The sequence below is a fragment of the Mastigoproctus giganteus genome, chromosome 9, assembly GCF_048544385.1.
Source record: "Mastigoproctus giganteus isolate SK-2022 chromosome 9, ASM4854438v1, whole genome shotgun sequence".
NCBI lineage: Eukaryota > Metazoa > Arthropoda > Arachnida > Uropygi > Thelyphonidae > Mastigoproctus > Mastigoproctus giganteus.
This window is the reverse complement of record NC_143583.1, coordinates 212,595,089-212,613,080: the sequence shown is the minus strand read 5'-3', so window position 1 is coordinate 212,613,080 and position 17,992 is coordinate 212,595,089. Positions and strand designations below refer to the sequence as shown.

At 34.8% G+C, this 17,992-nt stretch overlaps 1 protein-coding gene across 1 annotated transcript in view; it reads left to right on the top strand.

Moving 5' to 3' along the window:
- The window catches only part of LOC150081103 (laminin subunit alpha-2-like), a 707,948-nt gene that overhangs the window by 81,481 nt on the left and 608,475 nt on the right, over window positions 1–17,992 (top strand). The window contains exons 7-9 of the mRNA XM_090380924.1: window positions 4,764–4,853; window positions 11,356–11,473; window positions 16,206–16,324. Of these exons, the coding sequence (XP_090237050.1) occupies window positions 4,764–4,853; window positions 11,356–11,473; window positions 16,206–16,324 (327 nt within the window). The remainder of the gene's footprint in view (window positions 1–4,763; window positions 4,854–11,355; window positions 11,474–16,205; window positions 16,325–17,992) is intronic.

The following is a 17,992-nucleotide window of genomic DNA, read 5'->3' as shown; positions in this document are numbered from 1 at the left end:
AAAAAAAAAAAAAAAAAAAATATATATATATAGAGTATCATCAAAGTTTTCTTGCAACGACCAACTAACTGGTTAAAATAAATTTATTAAAATAAAAATATGATATATACATAAGATAAAACAGAAATAACATAAAAGCATTAAAATACAATAAGATAAAAGAGTTAAAAAAATATATAATAAAAGCGTTAAAATATATAGTAGCTTTCGAAGCGAAGTGCCCCTTCATCAGCTAGTCTGTGACTGGTGTACTTCAGTATATATTAATGGTTACAATAGCACAAGTCATCTGGGCATGATCAGGTATCACGAGTCTGCTGTCGGTAAAGCAGAATTATGTACACGTGATGATCGCCAGCACTCATTGCAATGCAATACAGTACATTCTATAATAGGGTGTAAATGTACTCCCCTCGTCCGATTCATAGTACTATTATTGGTGGCTATGTATAGTGCTTCAAGCCATGAGCACTGGTGGTAATCACGTGAATAGTCAACAATTTCAATATCCTGTTGGGGATCAAAATTGTGCTGCTCAACCCAATAATGTTTGGCGACTGCGGAGCATTCAAAATTAGCCGTTCGCAAAGCCACCTCATGTTCAGAAACCCAATTTTTCAATCTTCTACCAAACTCACCTACAATAACACCCCCCACAATCCGGACACGTAATACGGTATACGGAACCACTCCGTAGGAAAGGAGGAACAAGTGTTTGCCCCTTAGAAATAATGGATTGTAATTTCCTCCCCAGAAGTTGCACGCATCCTATATGATGGAGACGCAAAATCCTAACAAGACGTTCCAATATGCCTGGATAATAGGGGATGTAGGCAGTAGAGATAAATTGATAGGTGTGAGATGGGTTAGATTTCGTAACAAATTCGTGAGGCTGAAGCTCACATCTATCTAGAACATGAGGTGGATAGCCGCAACTTGAAAGCTCCACCTCATCTATCTAGAACCTGAGGCTATTCACCTTATGTTCTAGATAGATGTGAGCTTCAGGCTCATGAATTTTTGTTACGAAATCTAATCCGCCTCGCACCATTCAATTTATCTCAACCGCCTACATCCCCTATTATCCGGGCATATCGGAACATCTTGTTAGGATTTTGCATCTCCATCATATACGATGCATGCAACTTCCGGGGAGGAAATTACAATCCATTATTTCTAAGGTGAAAACACCTGTTCCTCCTTTCCTACGGAGTGGTTCCGTATACTGTATTATGTCCAGATTGTGGGGGGGGGGGTGTTATGTAGGTGAGTCTGGTAGAAGATTGAAAGATCAGGTTTCTGAACATGAGGTGGCTCTGTGAACGGCTAATTTTGAATGCTCCGCAGTCACCGAACATTATTGGGTTGAGCGGCACAATCTTGATCCCCAACGGGATATTGAAATCATCGACTATTCACGTGATTACCGCCAGCGCTCATGGCTTGAAGCAGTACACATAGCCACCAATAATAGTACTATGAATCAGACGAGGTGAGTACATTTACACCCTATTATAGAATGTACTGTATTGCAGTGCAATGAGCACTGGCAATCATCACGTGTACGTAATTCTGCTTTACCGACACCAGACTCATGATACATGAGCATGCCCAGCTAACTTGTGCTATTGTAACCATTAATATATACTGAAGTACACCAGTCACAGATTAACTGATGAAGGGGCACTTTGCTTCGAAAGCTACTATATATTTTAACGCTTTTATTATATATATTTTAACTCTTATCTTATTGTATTTTAACTCTTTTATTTTATTTCTGTTTTATCTTATGTATATATTATATTTTTATTTTAATAAATTTATTTTAACCAGTTAGTCAGTCGTCGCAAGAAACTTTGACTATATAATGCAACCCGACGCACAAGGCCTGCTTTCTAAATATATAGAGTGATTTGAAAGTCCCTATCAATTTTTATAAAGATGAGGAATCACAAGAAAAAAGATTTAATGAAAGAAAATGTTTTTTAGTTTTATAGCATTTATTTTACATATATCCTTGTCTCAACACCAACATTGTCAACAATCTTTCTTAATCTGGTCACTACGTTTTCTGCCGAACATGAAGGAAGGTCTGCAGAAACACTGGTGATCATTTCCACGATAAACAGTTTTTTTCAACAGTTTTACATTGAATTAAAGGATCAAGTTAGGTTCCTTGCACGCTACTCTGCTTGCCAATATATATATATTTTTTGGCTGGTGCAGCATAAGACTCAGGCTTCCTTGCACCATATAGCTATTATTATAATAGTAATAATATGCCAATCCTAAGGAAATTGATATTAACCATCTACTGCATGTCATGGCACTACTGAAATGTGGTGGAGGAGTGCCATACCACAAGTCATAAATTCATACAAATTCAGAAGTAAATTAAAAGTTCATAAAAGCTGAAATTTAAGTTCCTACACATTTGAGCAATTATGACTTCAGGAAAACATTTTGAAACATGGCAAGGCATTTTTCTGAATTCATCATATCTTGTAAAATTTAGAGGCAAAAATTCTATCCTATCACACTGACCACCACACTGTGACATTGACTTTTCTTTGTTGTTTTCTGCCAATTGGGTGGTTGTAATGGCTGTTGTCCATTAGTGAAGCTTTTTTTTAACCAAATCATCTTTTCTTTAAGAGGTCTTTCCAGTCCTTCAGCCATCCAGGTGTGATTTTAGCAAATGGTATCATTAAGTCATCATCCTTTGGATAAATCTCCTGTATGTAATGTGGTTTCCACTTTAGCTCTTTTTTCAAAAGTTTCTATACAGAATAGCAATTCAGCCCAGTTTTACACTTACACACACACACACACACACACACACACACACACACACACACACACACACACACACACACAATTTCTTTCGATTTCATAAAAAAGCATCTAACAATTGCCTAGTCATTATTTAACTAAAATAAAACAAACAAAACTGTAGTGCAGAATAGTAAATGGTATAAAATTCTCTAATAAACAATTTGTGTATCCATTCATCCTGTAATTTCAAGGAGATATAATTTATGATGGTACATAATGAGGAAATAAAAACTAAGTAAATTATTCAAGAAAAGAAAGCTATTCATGTTTTTGTTATGTTATTAAAATATTAGTTTCCTTTGAACTTTTTTTTCCATGTTGTAGCTTTGCATGATTACCACTCAACTACTTCTGTGGGTAGAGAAGCAATTCTACTTCATTTAAAATAATAAACATTAATTTTTTTTTATTCATTTGTGATTGTAAGGTATTGAAATTTATTTGTATCTTACTTTACTTTTGTGAACTGATGTATATTGCATACAATCACTAAAATTCATTGACTACATTAATAATTAATTGAATAATTACTTATTTTGCAAATAGAATAAATTATTCCTATAAACCTGAATTTATTTTAAGTGGGGATTTAGGTGGGAATTTCTTTAATATGATTTCTGTTACCTTATTAGGGACACATTCACATACAAATATGGTAACTGCCCACTATCTTAACCATGTCCATCTGTCCATCACTCTGCATGCAACTGAGGGAATTGCAGTGCATGGATTTTTCATGAATTTTTTTTTTAATTGGGGATTTTAAAAATATTTGCCAAGTCAAACAAAATTTCATGAAAATAGGACAAATAAAAATTATTTTTTTTCATACAAAATTTTAATGGAAAAAGGAAATTTATAGATTAAATATATTTTAATTCAGTATTGTTAGCTTTAGACAGTCTGTATATGCTTTGTGTGTATTGTTATACAAGACTCATAATTATATTGCTTGTGAATATATATATATATATATGTGTGCACAGAGAGAAAATACATGAAAAAAGAGTAATATGGGAGGAGAGTAATAAACATAGTTGTAATTAAACTAAATGGCTAAGTTTAGAGAACATAAACCTATAAAGTTTTTTTTTTTTTTTGTGTTCTATATTATAATCTTAGTAATTAATTGATGAGGGGATAATTACTTACTTCTCATTTCCATTAATCACTGAAAATGAAAAAAAATCATAGTTAAGAAAAGACATTGAATGCACCCGAAATGTAATGCATTACATACATTAATTAACTTGTCTAAAGACTGATATCCCTACCCTGTTGTACCAAGGAGGTGCATGAAGTTCTGACATTCTTCAAATGTGTAATGGAACAACTTTATGGTAGCTTTATTCAAGACATTTAATTCTTCTTTTAATTTAGTTAGGTTATTTCAGAAATTTTTGTGTTTTATGCTTTTGTTTATTTAAGTTTTCAGTTGTATGAGAGTCAAATCTCTATTAGATGTATGAGATTTGTAACTTCTAAAATAACAGGTTATATTAGGAGGATAAGACTAATTGGAGTCCACTTATTGTTGAGGCGCCTCCGTAGCCAGGTGGGAAGGAGCAGCAGTGCGTAGCACACGCTTCTTGATTAGACCGGAGTTCGAGCCCGTCACCACCAAATACGGAGGATGCGGAAAGGTCAGGGAATGACCACCGCATATCCCGGAGCAATATGGCCTTAGTTGCTAATGCTCCTAAAAACCGAATAACAAACAAACAAACTTATTGTTGTTTGAGAACTGTTAATCTAAATGCATTAGTTTATTTTCTAGTTGATAAATCCATTTAGGTGTATATATATATATATATATAATTTTTTTTTTTTTTTTTTTTCAGCATAAAAAATAAAATAAATTTTAAAAAGTTAAATTTGCAGTTATTGGTTAACAAGTTGTATAATTTTATTTTATCCTTCTTTTTCAGTATTTTTATTCCGTTAAAGATATTTCCATAGGTGGACAGTGTGTTTGCTCTGGGCATGCAAAAGATTGTCCTTTGGATAAAACATCTGGGGTGAGTTTTTTTTTAATTAATAAGTAAAAATGAAATTAAAAATTAATTAAATTAATAAGTAAAAAAAAATTAATATATAAGCAAATATGACATTGCATGATGTGTGAATGTTATTATTTAGAATTTTGAAATAACCATAATTTTCAATTTGAGTTTGAATATCTGCAAAAATATGGTTTGTAGCATGGGCAGCTACTGACGATATTTTTGTCAGTAGCTGCCCATGTAACAATAACTTCGCAAGTATATTACATCCTCTGCTCTTAACTTTGTATTTGTAGCAACCTTTCTTGTGTACCTATTGCATAATCATGTGATGGTTTTATCACCTGCAAACTTAGGATTTTTGTCTGGAAAACTGACTGAAGAATACATACTATTACAGATAATTCTGACAATTTATGGCCTTAGTTACCTTGAGATTGAAGGCCATGACACTAGCCAAACATGCTTGAGTGCCACGTTGGGCCAGTTTCACTCCCCCTCTGTTTCATTTATATAGAAAATGTTTCATTAATATAGAAACTAATGAAATTACTAAACTGAAAAAATTTGTTCTCTTAACAACAGGTTTTCATAGCTATTCATTGAACTTTCACAATGGCAACTAAGGACTATGAGACATCAGAAGGTGTGTAAATTGTGGGATAAAAAATTAGTTTTTTGGGGGATGTGGGGAAAACTTAATGCCACATAATTGACACGTGAAATTATTCCTTGGTTGAAAAATAAACTGAAAATGTTCTGTACAGTTTCTTGATTTAATGCTTATTTAACAAGATATTTGCAATTAAAGATTGACTTTCAATTCAGAGCTGAGTGATGTACATCGATATTGCAGTTTGAAATTGCATTTCTATGCAAGTCACATTCACAGATACTGCAATGTGTGCCACTTATTCTCAACAGTCATTGGGAATTTGGAAGATGACATTCAGGCTTGTAAAGAAACCAGACATGAGTGATAGGATTGATCCTGACAAGGTTTAAAGCAATGAGTACTGTAACATGTATTTTGTGGGGCCAGTGTCACACTGTTTCACTCCAATGATTTATCTGTGTGACTCCTTTCAGCTGTCACCACTGGATGCCCATATGTTAGAAAGTGCACATGACTATTTGCATCACCATCTTGTTGCTTGCTAAGAAATGCATGGAAAGCATTTTGAACAACTGTTGTAGGAGCAAATATTTTCATTCAACAGCTGACTGCTACTTACATATAACTGTATAGTGTACATTCTCATCATGAAGTGCAATGGAATGATTATTACTTTAATTAGCTTGTTTGTGAATTTGTTTCTTTGAACATTCTGGTCATTGTTTTTCATTAGTTTGGATGCCTGGCACATTATTAATGCAAATTTCTCAAGCCAGATGTGATTGTAATTACAGTGGTTGTAATTTATATATAGTTGGTAATATTAAATGAAAAAAATTAAATTTATGTCAAACAATTTAATGCAATCAGTAAATTTAATACAATTTAAATACAAAGGTTGGTAGGATTGTTAGAGTAAGGATGGTACACTACTGTACCATCCTTACTCTAACTAAAGGGCAGGAGGCAGAGGGTTATGATAAATGGCTATTCCTCAGATTGGGTTGATGTAAGAAGTGGGGTTCCCCAAGGATCAGTATTAGGACCACTGTTGTTTTTAATTTTCATAAATGACATCGATGAAGGGATAGAGGGCGTGATGTCTAAATTTGCAGATGATGTTAAAATTGGTAGAGTAGTTAATGATCACTGTCAAGCTGAGCTTCTTCAGAGAGACCTAGATAGACTTCAGGAATGGTCCAAAAAATGGCAGCTGTGCTTTAATCCAACAAAGTGTAAGGTATTACACCTGGGAAACAGTAATCCCAAAATAACGTATTCACTTGGTGGATTCAACTAAACCCAGTACTGGAGGAAAGGGACTTGGGTGTTAAGATACGGTCAGACATGAAATTCTCTGAGCATTGTAAACAGGTTGCAAGGAAGGCCCATGGTGTCCTATCGATGATCTATCGAACTTTTGCAAGTAGAGATAGGGACGTGATAATCCCATTATATAAGGCTTATGTTAGACCACACTTGGAATACTGTGTTCAAGTATGGAGACCGCACTTAAAGAAAGAAAGACATCGAGCTTCTTGAAAGGGTGCAAAGAAGGGTAACTCGTCTGGTGAGATCGGCAAAAGGGTGCCCTTATGATGAAAGACTTCAAATATGTGGGTTGCAGAGTTTGAAAACTTTAGACACCTTAGAGGAGATTTGGTCGAGGTGTTTAAGGCTCTGAGAGGCATCAGTAAAATGAATGAGGACAAAATTTTCAAGATTATAAATAATGCTAGAACTAGGGTACATAAATTCAAGTTACGGGGGGAAATGTTTCGATTGGACTGCAGGAAGTTTTATTTTAGCCAGTGAGTTATAAATTACTGGAATAAGTTGCCTTCATGAGTGGTAGAGGCCGACAGTTTGGGGAAATTCAAAGGTCATCTGGATAGTATTTTCGGGTAAGGGAAGCGCATAGGATAATAGGTTTAATTTCCTTTTTATTTTATTTTTTATTTATTGATTATTATTAATTAGTTATTTTATTTATCTATTTATTTTTTGTTTTTATCATTGTTTTGTTCGGATTTTTTTTTTTTTTTTTTTTTTTTTTTGGCTGGTTCAGCATAAGCCATAGGCTTTCTTGCACCATGCGGCCGTTACTAATACTGCAACAGGATCTAGAAAAGTTGATTTGATGGGCTGAGATGTAGCAACTTTTTTTCCTTTTTTGGTAGTTGTTGACGCATCGGCTTCTGTGGCCATAATGCACCTCCCAAGGTTTTTGCAGTACTTTGATCCAAGCCCGAGGCGGGATTCGAACCCACGACCTTTGGGTTGCCAGGCAGGCACTTTACCCACCCGGCTAGCCCGGTCGGCGATGTAGCAACTGAAGATTAACATTGACAAATGCAAAGTACTGCATATGGGTAGCAGTACTTTGCATTTGTCATACCAACTGTGCGATACTACACTCAGGGTAGTGGAGAATGAAAAAGACCTGGTGGTAATTGTGTAGTCAGATATGAAGTTTTCTGAGCAGTGCAGACAAGCTGCAAGAGTGCAATGATATATAGGAATTTTGCTAGCAGGGATAAGGAGGTGATTATCTCCTTGTATAAGGCAATGGTCAGGCTACACCTTGAGTACTGCATACAGGTTATTTTAGGAAGGATGTAGAGCTGCTAGAATGAGTACAGAGAAGGGCAACGCGATTAGTGAGTGGAACAAAGGGTTAATGTTACCAAGAAAGGCTTAAGTTCTGCAAATTGTAGCATCTGGAGACTAGGCACCTGCAAGGTGATCTGATTGAGATGTATAAGGCCTTGAATGGGTTTGAGCAAACTCAATGCTGACGGGATTCTTCCTCTTACTTGAACCACACACACACACACACACACACACACACACACACAAGGGGTCATAAATTCAAATTGAGGAAAGACATTCGTAGAACAGGTATGCAGAAAATTGTGCCTTTAGCCAGTGGATGGTTGATTACTGGAACAAACTTCCATCGGTCTTTGTGGAAATTGATAGCATTAAATAAATGCAAGGAAGAACTAGACAAACTTTTGGACTGAATGGATGGGTGAAAAGGAACAAGGTTTTTTTTTTTTTTTTTTTTGGCTGATGCTATATAACAGGGTTGGCTAATGAGTCAATCGCGATCTACCAGTCGATTGCAGATTTAATTTCCGTCAATCATGACGAATTTTAAATATACAGTCATCCCTCGATTTGTGCAATGAAATTTTTGAGATGGTAGATCACGGCACATTTTGAAGGAAAAAAGTAGATCGCATTGCAAATTAAGTTGGCCACTCCTGCTATATAAGCTTGCTTTCTTGCATCATGTGCCTCTGCTAATGCTAATTTACAATTTAAAAATTTAATACAATCAGTAAATTTAGGGAGACCACTTATGACTATATGTTTGGCTACTGACTGAAAATTGTTTTTTTTATTCATTTAATTGTTTGTTAATGGTTGTTCGGGTTTCTCTCTGATGAAAATTTAACACAATTAAAAATCGATTTAACGCAATTAAAAAGAATCTAATGAATATTCAAAACGATTTTCCTTCCTGAAGCTGACAACGCTTATCGACCGTATGTCGTGATCACAGGAATGAAAATTCATTCCTGTGATCACGTTCCTTCATTCCTTCCTGAAGCATTGTTAGCTTCAGAAAGGAAAATCGTTTTTAATATTTTCGTTAGATTTTTTAAAATTTTTAATTGCATTAAATTGATTTTAATTGTGTTAAATTTATTTGAATTGTGTTAAATTGGTTTTTAATTATTTATTTTTTACTCTAATGTAAGTTTTCGTTTTAATTTCTGGAGAGTATCATACTAAAGTGTTTTACATACTATATTGAGGTAAACTCCTCTTATTATTATACAAATATTAATATCAACATAGAACATATTGAGTATTACAGCTCTGATTCATACTATCTAATACTATGTAGAGAAAGTTGCAGTGTAAAAGTGAAGCATTTTTTGTTATGTTTTTTAAGAGTGCATTATGACCATATGAATTCTGAGAAATTCCAAGATCCAGCAAGGTCCCTGAGGTTGCTGGATTTGGAGAGTTTGACTATATAACACTGAGAGTAATGTGCTGAGCATTGTGAAATACTTCCTGTAAAATAGGTCACTGCAAGATCTATTTTGCAGGGTGGATTTGCAGTTGAAAATCAGTCAATAACAAAAAACCTATTAACTCAGGAATGTCACAAGGAGTTATTTAGGCTCTTCCATAAGGAGCCCAAATAACACTTATTGTGTAATCTCAAAATTAATCCAATAAATGTGCAGTAGTGCTGTTATTCAGCCATCCTCAGTGGTGAGAATATTCCACTTGTCAAGAAACCCACCAATCTTAGGGTTGTGTTTAGCCAAAAGTTCAGATTGAACAGTCTCTTGAGTTTCTGTTCATGAAGGCCAGTTACTTATGATGGCAAGTGTGCCAACATCTGCTTTACATGCAGAAGTATGCAAATACCAAAATATATTTTAGTACAGTACTGGTATCTGGGAATCTTGTATACCTCTGAAGTCTGGGGTTCAGCTGTTCCAGCCAGTATGCAATGCCTGTACTCCAGAGAAGAATACTAAAGTGGTCTCCCCAAAAGCACAGACTCCTTATCTAATAGGTTTTGCCATATCATAATAGGTAATACAACAGGTTTTGCCATATCTTTAGATATAAAAATGCTCTCACCACTAATGAAGAACACAACTTGCATTGTGAAAAATTTGCCAATCCTTTAATATAATATTAATATTAAAGGATTGGTGAATAGAAAATTTATACTGAAGGTTTAAGATCTGCCACAGTTATGTTCCCAGCAGAGTAGACTTCTTCGTTTGTCAGCTTGGTTTTTGCTGTTTCAAGTGCTTAAACGTACTTAATCCCTCAGGGCAGACCTTGAGAAATTTGTGTGATAAAATATATGACCATTGTCTTGGAACTAGAACATCCCTTGGGAATTTTAATTTTACGTAATGAAGAAGACTGCAATATATGAAGAAGATTACAATTTGACTGCTGAAAGCCATTGATTTTCTGTGTTATTACATATTTTTATGTAACGAATTATTATTATTATTATTACTACTACTACTACTATGTTATCATTATTTGCCATCCATAATTTCCCAAGAGTAGTTTATTCTTATTTCTATAAATTTATCTGTATTCAGTAATTTTAAATCCTCTGGCTTTAGTCAAATGTTGCAGTACATTTCTTGTAACTAAAATATTTTAATGCTGTAATAAAGAGTTATTTTATACACAGGTTGTATAAAATTAAATCTAAATAAATGTTTCATTTAAAAGGCACTAGGGGTCTGTCATTTATTTTAGGTTTAGGTTGTGTGTCATGTGGACCTTTTTTTTTTTTGTATTATTTGGGTGAAAATTTTTGAATTTGATGTTAAAATTGAAGTTACTGTTTTGATTTTTGTGATTACTAAATTAAAATTGTTCTCTGATTAAGTTGTAAGCATTATAAGTGTACTTCTGAAATGAACTTACTGATTTTATTAGAAGGGGGAAAAAAGTTGTACATGATACATACTTTTCAATATGTTTATTTATCTGTAGCATGTACCTGGCTTATATGAGAGCAGTTTGTGTTGCATCTCTTCACACAACTGCTGCATTTTTTTTATTTTTTGATTTTCAAATAAAATCACTTGATGTTCTTTTCAGAATTACACTGAAGAATGTTTTTAGACTAAACAAAGGATAGGGGATAGCTTTCCTGTTGGAAGAAAAGCAGTTGATTAGACAAAAGTTAATTTAAAAATTGCAAAATCTAAATGATAATACTTTATCCAATTTTAAAATCATAATTAAAAATTCGGTCTATATAGACTAAACCTAGTGTGTGTGTGTACACTTTTTTATCTTATATCTATAAAGCTTATATCTTATTTATAATAGAAACAATACTGCAAATGCGAACACAATACTTGTGGAGAAAACTGTGATATTTGCTGTCCACTATTTAACCAAAAGCCATGGCGAGCAGGAACCAGTAGTGATGGTGCTGTTTGTGAAAGTGAGTTCTGTGTTGTCTTTTTTGTTGTTGCAGTATATTTTATGGTTCTTTTGATAGATCAGTTTTTAGATATGAAAGAAAGTGTCTTTCTTAGTTAAATAAATTTAAATTTTATAATAATATTTTGTAGAAGAAAATTTTTGGTTCAGATTATGTGCAGCTTAATTTTCAGTATGCAATGACTGTCAATCACATTAGTCACAGCTTATTTTGATTAAAAATAAGCTGAGTAAAGGATTGGTATAGATCACTGCTGTCCAACATCCATAATGTGAAAAATCATAGAGCATATAACTCTTCTGATCATACTGTTCTGCATCATATTTAAATCTCTGACTGGTAACATGAGAGGTATTTGTTGTGAAAAAAAAAATTGTCAAAGTACACAGGGGAAACTGTAGTAAGGAGCTTGTAGGACTTTCCAGTAGGAAAGATGGGAAGAGTAGTTAGAAATCAGTCAGGCGACAGAATGAAATATGGTTCTGTGTTTCAGAAGGCAGCTGCTGCTGTTCTGCTATACAATAGATGGCAGCAGTTGCCATTGAAAATTCTGCTCCTTAATAACACTTGGTTCAGTCACTTGATTAGTGTTATTTTTACTTTACATTAATTTGTTATGAACAACCACATAATATCCTTTTATCAACACAGTTCTGCTTCATTGTATTATAAAGAACATTTTGAATATTTATAATATAGGATAGTGATATATTATGATTCCTTCTTTTTAATTAAACATTGAGCTGCAATTATGGTGCAAATTGACTCTTTAAGAATGTTATCTGTCAGACTGATTGGGGAATTACTGCAAATGTGTTTTATACATCAATGTTTGGGCCTGTGGTGTGTATTTGAAGCTGTCTCTAGAAGATTGCAGTGCCACTGGCGATACCTCTGAGTTCCGCAATGTATGCAGGGGGAGCAAGGAAATTAACTGTAAACTAAGCATTTTGTTGGATGAGATTGACTATCTAAAGAAAAGAGTTAATATCCTTAGGAGGAGTTAAATTAGGGAACATAAAGCACTCACGTGCCCATGCTAGCATCTTACCTTGTGCATCATCAAATGAAAACTGACCTGCTCCACTTAGACTTAAGGCTACCTCTGTAGCCAGGTGGGCAGGAGCAGCAGTGCATAGCACACTTCTTGATTAGACCAGGACTCAAGCCTGTGACCACCAAATATGGAGGATGTGGAAAGGTCAGGGAATGACCACCCCATATCCCCTGAGCAATATGGCCTTAGTTGCTAATGCTCCTAAAAACCAAACAACAACAACATAGACTTAAGGAACTGGCTCAATCATGGAACATGGAAACCGGCAATATATTTCAGGACATGAAACCTCAGATCCACCTTGGACAAATATATCTGCAGTTTACGATGATTATTTTCAACAGTGGGGAAAGAACACTTTGTCTCCCTCCAATATCGCATAGTTACATGAAATTCACTCTGCTTCTAACTCACAGGCCTGCAAAATCTATACAGATTACCATTAGCAAGGGCACATGATGAAAAGAAGCAAGCTTATATAGCATCAGCCAAAAAAAAAAAAAAAACCCCTCTCTGAAAAAATGTTTCTCAAGTTCTGCCTTGAATCTATTTAAGCTGTCAACTTCTACAATGACAGTTGGAAGTTTGTTCCAACAATCAACCACCCGCTGGCTAAAAGCAAACTTCCGCACATCTATCCTGCATCAGTCTTTCCGAAATTTGAATTTATGCCCTCTCAGGTGATTATCCTGAGCAAGAGGAAGAATCCCATCAGCATTGAGCATGCTCGAACCATTCAAGGCTTTATACACCACAATCAGATCACCTCGCAGGTGCCTAGTCTGCAGACATTGTAATTTGCAAAACTTAAGCCTTTCGTCGTAAGAGCAACCCTTTGTTCTGTTCACTAATCTTGTTGCCCTTCTCTGCACTCATTCCAACAGCTCTACATCCTTCTTAAAATGAGGCCTCCAGACCTGTATACAGTACTCAAGGTGTGGGCTGACCATTGCCTTATACAAGGGGATAATCATCTCCTTATCTCTGCTAGAAAAATTCTTGTATATCATTGACAAGACACCATGAGCTACTCTTGCAGACTGTCTGCACTACTCAGAAAACTTCATATCTGCCTGCACAATTATCCCCAGGTCCTTCTCATTCTCTACCACTGTCAGTGTGGTACCACAAAGTTGATACGTTACTCTGCGATTACTGTTTCCCATATGCAGCACTTTACGTTTGTCAATGTTAAACTTCAGCTCATCTGCCACCTCTCAGCTCATCTGCTCAACTTTTCTAGATCCTGTTGCAGCAGTGTACTGTCATTAGTGTCATTAACAACCCTGCCAACCTTTGTATCATCTGCAAACTTGGACATTAAGCCTGATATACCATCATGAATATCATTTAGAAATACAGAAAACAACAATGGATCCAAACACTGAACTCTGAGAGACTCCACTAATAACTTTAGTCCACAAAGAGCAGTGCCCATTGATTATCACTGTTTTCTCCCACTCAACCATCCTTTTATCCATAGCAGCAATTTGCTTCCAATGCCACACTGCTCCAATTTGTGCAGCAGTCTTCCTCGTGCAACAGTATCAAAGGCCTTTCTAAGATCCAAATATATGATATCAAAGTTATTCTTTGCATCCAGTTCCTTTGCGACTACATCATAGTATCCAATGAAATTAGTCAGACAAGACTTCCCCTTAACAAACCCAATGCTGTGTCCGAGCTATAACTGAAGTCTTGTCTAGATGATCCTGCAATGCTTCTTTAACCAGTGCCTCCATTAATTTCCCTAGAACAGAAGTTAAACTAACAAGTCTGTAATTACCAGTGTCTCCCTTTGATCCTCCTTTGTGAATTGGGGTCACATTTGCACCCTCCAGTCCATGGGTACCTCTCCTGAGTTCAAGGAAGCTCTCATAATTATAGCTAAGGGTTTGCTTACTTCCTTTGCTGTCTCCTTTAATACTACTGGATAGATCCCATCCACCACAGGTGCCTTTCATGTGTTTATCTTCAACAATTTCTCCTCCACTTTACTCTCAGTTATTACAAGATTATCTAGCTTACTGCCAGAGTTGAATACACCTCTGCATTCTCCTCCCTGAATAACTCCTCATGTGTGAATGTAGATGCAAAATATTCATTTAGTTTGTTAGCTACCTGAGCAGGATCATCAACAGTTGAACCATCGATGGACCAATCTGATTCATCCCCTTCCTTCGTGAGTTTACATAAGTAAAGAACTCTGCTGTTTTTCTTTGCATTCTTTGCCAAAGATTTCTCGTAATCTGCCTTTGCCTGCCTAACCTCCATTGTAACTTGGTTACAGACCGGCTTATATCTATCATAGGCTTCTGTGTCACATGTTAATTTATATGTATCCCATGCATTTTTCTTCTCTATCACATGTCTAATTAGTTCATCTGACATCCATTTTTAGGCCTAAATCTTGAACAATATTTCTTTGTTGGTATGAAAAGCCTAGTAGCTTCCAAGATTAATTCTTTGAATGCTTCCCCGTTTGAATTTGCTGTTGGTAACATCATCAGTTGGTCCCACTGTATAGAATTTAAATACTGTCTCAGACCACCGTAGTCACCTTTACAAAGCAAAAACCCTTCCTCTTTTACCCCTGATGGTAATTACCTCTTTGAGTAAATTCCACTTCTGCACACTGTGATGAAGTGGGATTTACAAAAGAAAAAAAAAAAAAAGAGATGACCCTTGCCTGTAGAGGAAAGATTGTGGTCGTGTTTTTTTTTTTTTTTTTTTGCATTCAAGGAATAGTTTACCAGCATGTTGTGCCACGGTTGTATGACTGTTACAGGACTTTATGACAGGACTGTACTTCACAGGATCACATTCATCACAAACAACCACAACTGCATACACATGGGCAGATGCTGTATCACAACAGTGTGAAGCCTTACATTGCTCATACTGTCATCAAATACTTAGCCAGCATTAATACTGACGTGTTCCTTATCCGCCATACAGCCCTGACCTTGCACCCTGAAATTTTTATTTTTTTATTTTCAAAGTTAAAGGAGTTGCAAAGAAAAAATTTTCCAGTTGTCAGAAGTTGTTGTAAAGACATCAGAGGCGATTCTCAAATGCGTGTCAAAAAATGGCTTCCACCATGTTTTTGAAGAATGGCAAAAATGTTGGAGTAAGTACATTTCATCAAATGGGGTCTACTTTGAAAAGGACCATCAAAATGTGGATGATTAATAAAGGTATAAAGATATATTGTGAAAAAAAATTATTCTTTATTGAAACAGCCCTCTTATATAAACTGCATTGTCTCCCTCTTATGTTTTATATTAGTAGTTCCAACTCTCATATGGCCTTAGAAAAATATTATTTGCATGTTGAAGAACTGTTATTCTTCTTTCTTAGTGCTTAAGCCAACCCATCCCTCCAACTTAAATAATTTTGTTCATTCGGGAGTAACTTGTAGGGCTTTCCAAGGTAAATTTCTATAACAGTTTCATTATTACAAATTCAGAACGAATTTTCAATAATGAAATTAAAAATTTCATTATTAATATTTAATCGCTGTTGAAAAGAGGGAAAATGCAATACAAATTTGGTATATATTGTTTCACAGAAACAGTAACAAGTTGAAAATGTTTCAATTTTCCTACAATTTATTTTTGTTATTTACCATTTGATTCTGTTATTTATGAAATTAATTTTCTTATTTATTATAAGAATGTGAATGTTTTGGGCATGCAGAAGAATGCTTTTATGATCAGATTGTTGCCAACAAGCATGCTAGTTTGAATTCTGAAGGAAATTTTGAGGGTGGAGGAGTCTGCAAAAATTGTAAAGTACGTATATATTATTATTATTATTATTATTATTATTATCCAGATATAAAATGTTATTGATTTGGAAAGGACAGAAATTTTTATTATGAGAATGTTTCAAAATGTTTGTTAATTTAACTTGTAGCTATTTGACTGTTATGTTGAATGGAAATTGCTATTTGGTGATCAATGACTTATAACTTAGTACATACACAAAGCAAGTGCATCTTTTAGGAGGATTGTGCACCTTGCACAATCATACATGCATATTGTTATGATTTTCCAGTTTGTGCACACACTGAAAAAATGTAAATTAAAAATTAGCAGCATCTCTCACATCTAGTTATTGAAGTGCACTCTCTTTGTTTTATGGCAGTGTCACCAATTGTTGCAATCTCTAGCATCATGTCATGGATGTGAAGTCTGGCTGGCATCCAAATTGTTGAGGCACATGGTTTTTTTATTAACATTTGACACACTTGTCAGGTGATGAGAATTATCTAAATCACATCTCTGAAGTGCTGTAGAGCATTTTATTTTCAAGCAGATAATTAAAAATATGTTTTTAATATAAAATGGATTTTTCAGAGTTGTATTCATAACAGATTGAAAATAAATTATTCCTTGCTAATTTTAAGGTTATAAATGGGGTTACTTTTTACCCCATTTAGCCAAGTATACACATGGTATCTCAAAAATGCTGATACATCCAGTTATGAGTTAAAAAACCATGTTGTATATCTTTCAGAATTTCATTTCTATCTTGCACTCTCTATCAGTGCTCTTCTGGTGAGTCTGAAGTCACTCAGTTCATAGTTTCAGCTTTAGAATTGCTTTAGAATTACTCAGTTTTAGAATTGCCTTTATGTATTGGCAGTATGTGCTGGCACTTCTCCTGTTTAAAAGAATCTCTCCTGAGTCCAATGATACCTTCATAATTAATCTTAAAGGTTCAATGCATTCATTTTTGCTGCCTTCTGAAAATTACTGGGTATATGACATTAACCACAAGAGCTTTACTTTTCTTTAGGGTCAAAATGTTTTCTATTAAATGGTCTTGTATAATTTCAGTATTATTATTCCATACTGCAGAGCTTTACTTGCACGGTATCTTCTCCATGAAAGGTCTTACATCTGTAAATATCAATGCAATTCACTTCATTGGCAATATCATCTGAAGTAATTACAACTTTTCATTATCCATTACATAATGGTCTGTTCCCTGTCACAGTATAGTGTTTTGCCACTTGTTATTAGTTTGAAGGAGTCTAGGTTTGAATCCCATTAATGACTAGAAGAATTTCTAAAATCTTCTGCAATTGAACTAGTAGTTGCTCCTTGCAAGGAGTAGGTTCTCCCTGTGAGTTATTCTGGGTGCCCTCATAACCAGCAAATTGGCCTGTGAACATGGGAACTTGTACAGAAATCGTACACAATAACATGGTATGATCTGAGTCACTGATGTGCCTAAAACCCAACAATATCATGGTCTGATTTGATTTTTTTTTTTCTTTTTATTCACATATGTGAAAAGCTCCTTGTACTTTAAATAACTCATACTTCTTCTTTGCTCTTTTAGCCAGTGATTTCTCATAATCAGTCTTTGCTAGTCTAACTCATTCTGTAGTAATATTACAGATCAACTTATATCTGTTGTTGGCCTCAGTACTTTTCATTACCTTTAACTAG